The sequence below is a fragment of the Ptychodera flava genome, chromosome 8, assembly GCF_041260155.1.
Source record: "Ptychodera flava strain L36383 chromosome 8, AS_Pfla_20210202, whole genome shotgun sequence".
NCBI lineage: Eukaryota > Metazoa > Hemichordata > Enteropneusta > Ptychoderidae > Ptychodera > Ptychodera flava.
This window is the reverse complement of record NC_091935.1, coordinates 42,082,552-42,094,722: the sequence shown is the minus strand read 5'-3', so window position 1 is coordinate 42,094,722 and position 12,171 is coordinate 42,082,552. Positions and strand designations below refer to the sequence as shown.

At 34.5% G+C, this 12,171-nt stretch overlaps 1 protein-coding gene across 3 annotated transcripts in view; it reads right to left on the bottom strand.

The window, feature by feature from the left end:
- The window catches only part of LOC139139382 (ankyrin repeat domain-containing protein 13C-like), a 314,195-nt gene that overhangs the window by 230,425 nt on the left and 71,599 nt on the right, over window positions 1-12,171 (bottom strand). For all 3 annotated transcript variants that reach the window (XM_070708283.1, XM_070708284.1, XM_070708282.1), the window contains exon 3: window positions 7,718-7,822. In XM_070708283.1, coding sequence (XP_070564384.1) covers window positions 7,718-7,822 — 105 coding nt within the window. The remainder of the gene's footprint in view (window positions 1-7,717; window positions 7,823-12,171) is intronic.

Here is a 12,171-nt window from a genome sequence, read left to right as displayed (position 1 = left end):
GCAAGTTGAGATTTAAGGTTTACATTCCTATCAAACCTGATAAATTCGGCATCAAAGCGTACAAGCTGTGTGAGAGTGTCTCTGGCTACACTTCCGGTATCAGGTTTTACACCGGCAAAGTTCTCGACGATGATGGTACCGTACTACATGTCAGTTCGAAAGAGGTTGTCATGGGTTTGATGCAGGAATGCGACCTTCTGAACAAAGGGTATAAATTATACACCGACAACTATTATACCAGCCCTGACCTCATGGATACACTTCTTGCTGAAGGTACTATGGCTTGTGGAACTGTCCGTACAAATCGAGCAGAAATGCCAGACGGTCTGAAACCAAAGCTAAAGCCAGGGGAATCTGTCTTCCGGCGTCGTGACAATTTGTTAGCGCTGAAGTGGCATGATAAGAAGGACGTAACATTGTTGTCAACTTTCCACCGAGCTGTGATGAAAGTGAATATCGCTAAACCTGATAGAGCTGGCAATTTCCCTATAAAACCTGAATGTGTTCTTGATTACAACAACAATATGGGGGGAGTTGATTTATCTGATCAGCTGATGAAATATTTCAGTATTCCTCGTAAAACAATGAAATGGTGGAAGAAATCATTCTTTTACATTTTCAACTGTGCTGTTACAAATGCTTACATTCTATGGAAAAAATGTGCAAATGAGTCTCTAGAAGGTGTAAAAAAATGACACACTACAAATTCTTGTCTTCTCTTGCCCACAATTTGATCAAAGAATCACAAAATTACAGAAAGCCCAGTGTAAGAGGTAGAAGGTCACTGCAGGATAGACCAGATAGAGTCAATGGTAACATAAGGGATCACCCACTAGAACGCATCCGTCCAAAAGAAGGTGCTAAAAAACCTCGTGTAACACGAGTATGTAGGGTTTGTGCTGCAAAAGATCAGCGCAGAGAAACATCATTCCAGTGTGGTAGTTGTCAAGTGGCTTTATGTGTGGTTCCATGCTACACTGTGTATCACACGGTCATAAATTACCAGCAAGTACGCGAAGAATAAATAATCTTCAGTGCTCAACAAATTCAAAGAATTGCAAATGAACGTTTGTCTAGGGACCAGAATGAATGTTCTCAAGCATTTCATTGTTGTTGTAAAATTTGTAAAACATTTTCAATTGAGATTGCAAAAAAGATGATAGCGTGTTTAGTAGTTAATCACTTATTTCAAACTGATATTCACAACTAAAAATGAAATGAAATTGAAAGAAATTGTTTGTCAATTCTGTCTGATCAGATAAATCAATTTCACCCATATTTATTCTTGAAAATTTATAAATTCAAATTGTTGAAGTCTTCAGCTTTTATTTACATGAAAATACAAAACAGTTATTATTATTATGAATGTAAAACAGTTGTAAATAATATTGAGAAGATATGTACTTACCTTTTTTTGATTTCCATCCAGTACTTCTGTTGTCGAAGTTCACTGCCATCTTACTGCCAGGGTCGTGTCTCTTTTCATTGCAAAATTTTTATTTACAGTTTTTATTTACAATGCAATTTTTATTTACAATGTAATATATTTACATTTTTCAAAGTAGTGATATCCAGAGAAGGAAAATGAGATTGATGTGAATTTCAAATTGATCCATTTTGACAAACAATAACTGAATTACTGAAGTGGTTTTTTTAAGATATTCTGAGAAAAAGTATTGACAGCTTTTTACACATGTGTCAAGAATATTTACAAATGTTTGTTTACATTGTGTGAATTTATATGTGAGATATTGTTCAATTTACATGTGTACACATAAATTTTTTATATTTCTTACTGCAGTAAAATGTAGATAACAAGGCAAGAGTAACTCTATTGTAGTATTCTGCTATGGATACTTGGCTTGGCCATTTGTTTGTTTACTTGTTTTTGTTTACTTGTTTATACCAATTTTCCGTGTAAATATCAATTTCTAAACAATGCAATATGACATGCTGGTGCCATGAATGAAATTTTGCCATGTGAATGCCACTTTTTATAGATTCTTCAGAAAAACGTATGAATATGTATTTTTAGATTTTTTTTACCAAAAACCCAATTTTTAGCCCCAAAATCCTATTTATTTGTCATAATTCATCAATGATGTCATCACAAACAAACAACTCATGGAATGAAGAATGTATTTTTATGGGGTCATTGCCTAGCTTTGACCATTTCTTGCTGCAGTACAATGTAGATAACAAGGCAAGAGTAACTCTACTGTAGTATTCTGCTATGGATACTTGGCTTGGCCATTTGTTTGTTTACTTGTTTATGTTTACTTGTTTATACCACTTTTTTGTGAAAATATCAATTTCTAAACAATGCAATATGACATGCTGGTGCCATGAATGAAATTTTGCCATGTGAATGCCACTTTTATAGATTCTTCTATAAAAACATATGAAAATATGTATTTTTAGATATTTTTTACCAAAAACCTACTTTTTAGCCCCAAAATCCTATTTATTTGTCATAATTCATCAATGATGTCATCACAAACAAACAACTCATGGAATGTAGAATGTATTTTTAATGGACATTGCCTAGCTTTGACCATTTCTTACTGCAGTACAATGTAGATAACAAGGCCAGTGTAACTCTATTGTAGTATTCTGCTATGGATACTTGGCTTGGCCATTTGATTGTTTACTTGTTTGTGTTTACTTGTTTATACCACTTTTTTGTGTAAATATCAATTTCTAAACAATGCAATATGACATGCTGGTGCCATGAATGAAATTTTGCCATGTGAATGCCACTTTTTATAGATTCTTCAGAAAAACGTATGAATATGTATTTTTAGATTTTTTTTACCAAAAACCCAATTTTTAGCCCCAAAATCCTATTTATTTGTCATAATTCATCAATGATGTCATCACAAACAAACAACAACAAACAACTCATGGAATGAAGAATGTATTTTTATATGGACATTGCCTAGCTTTGACCATTTCTTACTGCAGTACAATGTAGATAACAAGGCCAGTGTAACTCTACTGTAGTATTCTGCTATGGATACTTGGCTTGGCCATTTGTTTGTTTACTTGTTTTTTTTACTTGTTTATACCACTTTTTTGTGTAAATATCAATTTCTAAACAATGCAATATGACATGCTGGTGCCATGAATGAAATTATGCCATGTGAATGCCACTTTTATAGATTCTTCTACAAAAACATATGAAAATGTGTATTTTTAGATATTTTTTACCAAAACCCACTTTTTAACCCCAAAATCCTATTTATTTGTCGCAATTCATCAAAGATGTCATCACAGACAAACAACTCATGAAATGTAGAATGTATTTTTATGTGGACATTGCCTAGCTTTGACCATTTCTTACTGCAGTACAATGTAGATAACAAGGCCAGTGTAACTCTACTGTAGTATTCTGCTATGGATACTTGGCTTGGCCATTTGTTTGTTTACTTGTTTTTGTTTACTTGTTTATACCACTTTTTTGTGTAAATATCAATTTCTAAACAATGCAATATGACATGCTGGTGCCATGAATGAAATTTTGCCATGTGAATGCCACTTTTATAGATTCTTCTACAAAAACATATGAAAATATGTATTTTTAGATATTTTTTACCAAAAACCCACTTTTTAACCCCACAATCCTATTTATTTGTCACAATTCATCAATGATATCATCACAGACAAACAACTCATGAAATGTAGAATGTATTTTTATGTGGACATTGCCTAGCTTTGACCATTTCTTACTGCAGTACAATGTAGATAACAAGGCCAGTGTAACTCTACTGTAGTATTCTGCTATGGATACTTGGCTTGGCCATTTGTTTGTTTACTTGTTTTTGTTTACTTGTTTATACCACTTTTTTGTGTAAATATCAATTTCTAAACAATGCAATATGACATGCTTGTGTCATGAATGAAATTTTGCCATTCCATTGCCACTTTTATAGATTCTTCTAGAAAAACATATGAAAATATGTATTTTTAGATGTTTTTTTACCAAAAACCCACTTTTTAGCCCAAAATTCCTATTTATTTGTCATAATTCATCAATGATGTCATCACAAACAAACAACTCATGAAATGTAGAATGTATTTTTATATGGACATTGCCTAGCTTTGACCATTTCTTACTGCAGTACAATGTAGATAACAAGGCCAGTGTAACTCTACTGTAGTATTCTGCTATGGATACTTGGCCATTTGATTGTTTACTTGTTTGTGTTTACTTGTTTATACCACTTTTTTGTGTAAATATCAATTTCTAAACAATGCAATATGACATGCCGGTGCCATGAATGAAATTTTGCCATGTGAATGCAATTTTTTACAGATTATTTCAGGAAAGCATCTGAAAATATGTTTTTTAGCAATATTTTACCAAAAACCTAACTTTTAGCCCCAAAATTCCATTGTATTTATCATATTTAATCAATTATGACATCACAGATGGACAGCTCATGAAATGTAGATTGCATTTCATATATACATTGTCCAGATTGGACCAATTCTTTTTGCAATAAAATATCAATGAATGAGACAGTGCAATTACTGTGTTACGTCATTATTTTATTCAGCGCACAGGGAAATGGCCATAGAAAGTATTCAGCGCTCTGAGGGTTAATATTCATGTTCCTCAGGATGACCTCAGTCATGCTTGTACAAATTGTATTGATATTGTCATATTTGTAATTTTGATGCAATTTTACCAATTTTTGATAAAAAAAAATTTTATCCAAAAACTACGGATTTGATAGCTCTGATATTTGGTATACAGGTATCTAAGATTAATCTCAATATAATGTATTGAAGGTATGTTGAAACTGGCAATTTTTTTTTTTATTTTGGGGGCAATTTTTGCCTTTTTTGGTCAAAAAATTTTTCTCCTAAAACATCTGATCTGGTAGCTTTGATATCTAGTGTACAGGTTCCTAGGGTTTATGTTAAAATTAGATATATTCAAAATTAGGATGCAATCTGCAATTTTGTATTTTGGGGGGGCAATTTTTCTCATTTGGTCAAAAAATTTGTTTCTCAAAATTTACCAGTCTGATTGCTTTGATATTTAGTAAACCGGTTTTTAGGGTTTTTGTTAATAAGATATATTGAAATTAAGTTAAAATCCGGAATTTTGAATTTTTGGGGCAACTTTGCGAAACTGTCAGTTTTACTGGGATATCTTTCATTTTGTATTTTTAAGATTTTTTTGGGTAATTTTATACCTACTGGAACTCAGAGTATATAATTTGGTGATTTAGTAAGCATTTGATATGGTAAACTGTATTTGGTGTTGAAATGCAGTAAAAAAAATCCTGGCAGATTTTGAAAAAATTCCAAACAAATGCCAATAAAAAATTCAGCCAGAGAAGGTTTGACAAAAAGAAAAGGTGGGAGAGGGGGGAAAAAAGAATGTACAATGGATCAGATAAAAAAGATAATGTACCTCATTGATCTTCCAGACACTACCCCTTATCAAATGGTCCACCCTGATGTAATTTTGTGCACAATTAACCATGCAGTGTATTTTAGTATAAGATGTCAAGTTAGGTAAGGATTTGAAAGGAATAGTCAAGTTCACCACAGTTTAATTAACTTTATCTCTTGTGTCATCATCCTTGTGTAATTGGTTAAGTTTGTAAGTTGTTCCAGATGTGGATGCACCAGCTGTTCTGGAAGAAAACAATGTTTACTGTTCCCTGTAGAGTTTCTGAGTTGATGATTGTATGTTGAAATTTCTCCATGTATCTGGTGTATGGGCAAAGTGTAAACATTGGTTGCATGTTATGTATTTCAGTCTATGTCAAATATTGTAAATGAAAAATCAAGAACAGTTTACTGTGTGCTTGTAATATTTGTCAATACTTATACTGCCTTGCAGATTGATTGTCTTAAAGATTATCACAGAAGTAGAAAAGGAAAAGAAACTAATCAAATTGCTGTAACATATTCACTCCTAGTGCCTGTATAGGCCTATACTTAACTATTTTATCATTACATTCAGCTGTTTGTTATATCTTTATCACTCTCCATGGGCCAAGGCACATTTGGGGTCAATGTCATCACTCTGTGCCAGTCTGTGTATGTCAGTCTGTCTGTATATGTATGTCCATGTTTCATACAATTGTTGACTTGTTTTGATAACTATATGGGAGCGAACAGTGATGTTGTCACTATTTTTTAAAAATACTTTCTTTGCTGTTTATAGGTGGGAATCCTTTCGTCTAGATTTTAAGCTTGCTTGTTTTTATCGATTGTTTTTAGCTCCCATAGCCATATGTATATATGGCAATGGAAGCTATTCTTATAGGCTAGGGAAATGTCTGTATGTCTGTATGTCTGTATGTCTGTATGTCTGTCCGTCAACATCAAAAACTCCAAAACCGCTGCACATTTCATCTTGATATTTGGTGTGAACATGGATGATGGGCTGTAGATGAGATTTTGTTCAAATGAAGTTGTCATTGCCAAAAATATGCAAATTAAGTGAAAAAATGTAAAAACAGTCAAAATTGAAAAAACTCAATAACCACTGAGCAGATTACATGAAAAATTAGCATGTAAGTACTTTGGGCTGACCTGAAATGATTGTGCACATCTTGGGTCAGTATCTTGGACTTGCTGTTTTTCATGAATTTTTTTGTAATTTTCTCTCATTTTTGGTCAAAAAATCTTCTTCTCTGAAACCACAAGTCCGATTGATTTGAAACTTGGTATGGAAGTGCATAGGAGTGACCCTTCCTAAATTGTGGTGAAATTTGCATATTTTTAGTTTACAAACCCATAGACTCCCATGTATAAGGCAAATCTCCATAGACTTCCATGTATAAGGCCACGAAAAATAAAAATTTAGTTTCTCATCGTATTCATATTGCAAAAAGGATGCAGTGACACAATTTTTAGTCCCCACCGATGAAGTCCAGTGGGCTTATAGATTGGGTCATGTCCGTCTGTTCGTCCATCCGTGAGTCCATCCGTTCACGAAGATATCTCCGATATTTTGACAAAATGTCATGTGACTTGATGACCTTTGACCTCAAATATACATATTTGTCCATAACTCAGTAACCACAAGTGCTACTACCCTTCATATATGGTGAGGTAAACAATATTCGCAAAAAATCACATTTCCAGGCTAATAGACTAAGTTTTACAAAATCACACATCATTGTCACAAAATAAAACGATCTTTGTCTTTAAATCAATGCATCAGTAAACAGTAGCTAGTCATGTGACCAAGTCAGGTGACAAATGCTAAGGGTCATAACAAATGAGAGAAATCTAAAACATTAAATATGTTGTTTTTTATCAATTTACTACCAAAAGAGCATGAAAATCTCTGATACTTTGAATCAGCCATCCTGCATATTTCTAACATTCATCAAAACCACATTTCTGTTCCACAACTCATGAAACAGTCCCAAATGTAGGATTGGTGTACCTTCCAAAAATACATATATGAAAGACCCCTAAAAATCAATTGTTAAAAAGGGGGGTTAGCAATTTCCCAAAACTATCTAACAGCTGCTCTGTTTGGCTCAATTTTAACAAATCAGAACCTTCAACAGGTCTGAAGATCTGTACCAAATATCAACGCAGTCTGTTCAGCAGTTTTTGACTTTTTGTCGTTTACGGAAAATTTTCACTGTCTGATGTCAACTCAACCCAACCACAATATAACACTATTGACCTTCGGTCAGTTCTGTTCATAAATATCATGATTTCGTAGAATACTCACTAGTTTGCCGATCTCCACGACTTATAGCTTCAGCTAAGGGAGTCCATCCATTTGCATTTTTCACTTTAACTGGTGCACCATGGGCTAGCAGAAGATGAACAACTTCTGATAATAGAATGATACGAGATAAATTTAGAAGTAATTAAAGCTGCAAGTGGCTTCATTGGGCCCAAGCACTCACAAACACTGGCAAAAGGTACCAGAATGATAATCAACAAGTCATTGTTGATGACACAGTCCCCACTTGTTAGATGGGTACTTTGATTACTAGTCCTTGGAGAGGATAGAGTCCTGTTCATTAATCGGGTCTGTGATTAAAGACGAGTTCTATGGTGGTGAAAACGTTAAAACAATGTGTGCTGCCACCTTATTTACAAAAGGTCATTAAAAAATAAGTCAACTAATAATAAATCGACTTGATGTTGCCAAACATTTTTGCATTCTATTATATGACACTGACAGATTATCACGTGTACTATATTTCATACACAATACTGCAAAGTATTAATGAACAGTATTACAGCTCAGTGAGATCAATGTCTGTACAAAGTTTCATCAAATTTGATAAGGTGTTTCTGGACATATCGCTCTAATTAGGAAAGTTCAGTAAATATGTAAATTAACAACTAATTAACATGACTATGCATAGTCTTTGTTCAAAGTTAAAGCAATGTGAGCTCAACATCTGTACAAAGTTTCATGAAATTTGATGAATTGTTTCTTGACATATCACCCTAATTACAACCAGATATGAACTGAATGTGCTCACGTGTTTTACAACAGGTTCATTAATAGTAGTGCGACTAGAATGCTGGATATCCTGTGAACAGACTAAAATATTTTAGCAATTACTCAACAGAATAACTTGACCTACTAGTGTGACCCCTGAATGGAAGGAATGACTTTGAGTTTGACAAAATTACAAACTTAGTCATCAGGCATTGAGACTGACTGCTGCTGACTCGACATGTATTGACATTTATCAGACGCTACTGGACGCATGAAATAATACAGTATGACATGAATTACTGCATACTTTTTGACTGTTATGAAGTTGTGTAAAAGAATTGTACCTTTAACCTGCCTCATGTTAAGGTGACAAAACCACGAGCAAGGAGATGCTACGCCACATTTGCAGACCTAAGGATAATCACTTACCAAAACACAAGAACAAAGACAGACATTATATAATCTGACAGCGGTTCAATTGAGTACAAGACGCAGAGTGGAAGACAGACTTCTGATAAGACTAGACGTGTATACGGTCTACTGCCAGAATAACTATCTCTGATGAGGATTTATTGTATTAAGTTTTTCAATATTCCTGTCAATAAACCAAATTCATACCAGTATAATCGACACCCGTGTGAGGCGTGTAATAAGAACAATCAGATATCTGTTATATCATTATATGTAGCAGGTTTCATCAACTTTCGCATAGTACTCTCAGAGTTAAATCACTTATTACAAAACTTACATATGTAAATGAGCTTATTATTAACTTGACACGCCCAATGCTTCTTGGTACAATAAAATATTTATCAGATCAATATCTGTAGCAAGTTTCATCATTTGTAATGCTGTAATTTTGGAGTAATATCACTAATTACAAAGTTCATTAAATATGCAAATGAACCCTTAATTAACTTCACACAAGTGTCAACTATATGCTTCACACCACAACTTGATATCTGTCGGATCAGTATCTTCAGCAGATTTCATCACATTTGGTGCACTTATTTCGGAGTTATATGACAAATTACAAAACTTTATAAAATATGCAAATGAGCTATTTGCTAACTTGACACTGCCAAATGCTTCTCAGTACAATTAGATATTTATCAGATCAATATCTGTACCAGATTTCACTGACTTGGGTGACGTAATTTTAGAGTTATATACCTAATTACAAAGTTCATTAAATATGCAAATGAACCATTAATTAACTTGACACTACTAAGTGCTTTACACCACAGTTAGATATCAGTCAGATCAGTATCTTCAGCAATATTCATCAAATTAGGTGAGGTTATATTGGAGTTATATGACTAATTATAAAACTTCATAAAATATGCAAATGAGCTATTTATTAACTTGACACTGCCCAATGCTTCCAAGTATAATTAGATGTATATCAGATCAATATTTGTTGCATGTATCATCAAGTTTGGTGCAGGAATTACAGAGTTATGTCACTAATAACAAAAGTTCATTAAATATGCAAATGAGCAGATAATTGACATGACACTCACAGTATCATGATAATGTTCTGAGATTGTCATCTGTGAAAAGTTTCATGAAATTTTGTGCAGTATTTCATGATATATGTCTACACTGTCATTACCGTCTCCATAGGGAAACCATTGTATGGAAAAAAATGATATTGCATAACTTCATTAATATGCACGCCACACTACCCAAAATCTAATCAATGTACCAAATCTGACTTGAATCTGTTCAGGCATTTTTGAGTTATCGTGTAAACAGACAGACAGACAGACAGACAGACAGACAGACAGACACACACACACACACACAGACAGACATCGCAATGACATTAGCCCACATGTGAACATGTGAGCTAAAGTTAAATATGCAAATTGGCAGTTTATTGACATGATACTACAACATATCTTTGCATGCCACAAAATTACTGGAAGATCAACATCTGTACCATGTTTCATCAAATTTGATACAGCATTTCTAGACATATCATACTAATTATGAAAGTTCATCAAATACAGTGTTCATTCTAGGACGTAAAAACAAGGGGCCACTTTGGGCCCCTACTCCTGTCCCAAGGGGGCCATTTTATAAAATCGGGGCCGTCATGATCACACATGTAAAACCCTTGAATTTTCTGCTGAAAACACCATAGTCTATCGAGTCAAGAAAAGGAGAATACTAGAGATCGGGCCACCTGTAACCAACGAAGCCTACAGCAAAGTTGTGCTCCGTACGTATACGCAACAGGCCCAACAATGGCAGCAGCAAACTAACCGTTTGGTTTGATTCAATTGTTTACGTAACTTATGTGATGAATTATTGATGTCGGACTTTAACAACTGCACAAATTACTACGGACTGTGATTTTAACTGGAAACGATCATGATCAAAGCTTAGCGCACCGGTAGGATTTCTCCGAGTGGACCCGATTTGCACTGGTCGACAATTATCACACTGATACAACATGAGAGTGTAACCCGTACGACCTACATAAAGTGATCGATACATCAACTTTTAAACATAACTTGTATGTATTAGCAAATTTACGATCATTGGTTCTGATCTGGCTACTCTGGATAACGAGATATGTCCGACCTAATCTGTGTTGCTCTTCAAAACGATCATATGGCCGGCCAAGCATGAATGCTTTCCTTGCAGTGTTCAACGTTTCGCTGGTATGGACGACAGACGTTGCAAACGCTTCAATTTAAGGGACTGCCCGATCATCCTGGGTTCATCAACTATTATATAGTACTGGCGTTAAAAATCTGAGCGGCGACTAGGTTTTCACGATAACGCGGCGCCGCGGCCAGAGACGTTGTTTGCATTCATCGATTGTACCACATGCGCACGGTTCCAATACACCATTGCCCCTACATCAGTCCTTTTTACCAAGCTTCCTATGCACCACCATATGTGCCGTAGTGGGCAAAGGTCGAAGGGTAACTGAATCGTTTAACATGGCACACTATGACTGAGGTAATGACCTTCGGGGAGCTACGTAAATGTATGAACTAAGTGAACTCTGCGTGATCGACCGACCCATTCATAAAATGTTGCGCCCTTGGTGGCGCATCAAAGGTAGAAATGAGGGCCATTCGAGATTTTTTTGCGCAAATTGCGCAATGGTGGGTCCTAGAATTAACTCTGCAAATAAGCAAATTACCAATGAATTGACATGATACTGCCTGATGTCTTTGCACAGTATTACAGTACTGAAAGATCAAAATCTGTATAAGTTTCACAAAATGTGATGCAGTATTTCTGGACATAGTCAACTAATTAGGAAAGTTCATTAAATATGCAAATTAGCAATTAACTTAAATGGCACTGATAAATGTCTTCATTCAAATGTTAAAGCATTATGAACTCAACATCTGTACCAAGTTTCATGAAATTTGATGAACCATTTCTTGATAAATTAGCCTAATTACGAAAATTCATCAAATTTGCAAATGATTAGTTTATTGACATGATAATTCTACATATCCATGCACACTATTACATCACCAAAAGGTCAATAGTGTGCCACATTTCATCAAATTTGATGCGGTACTTCTGGACATATCATACTAATTATGAAAGTTCATCAAATATGCAAATTGGTAATTAATTAACATGATGCTACTTAAGGTCTTCACATGGTATTACTGTACTGAGAGATCAACATCTGTACCATGTTTCATCAAATTTGACACTGTGGTTCTGGAGATAGCCCACTAATTAGG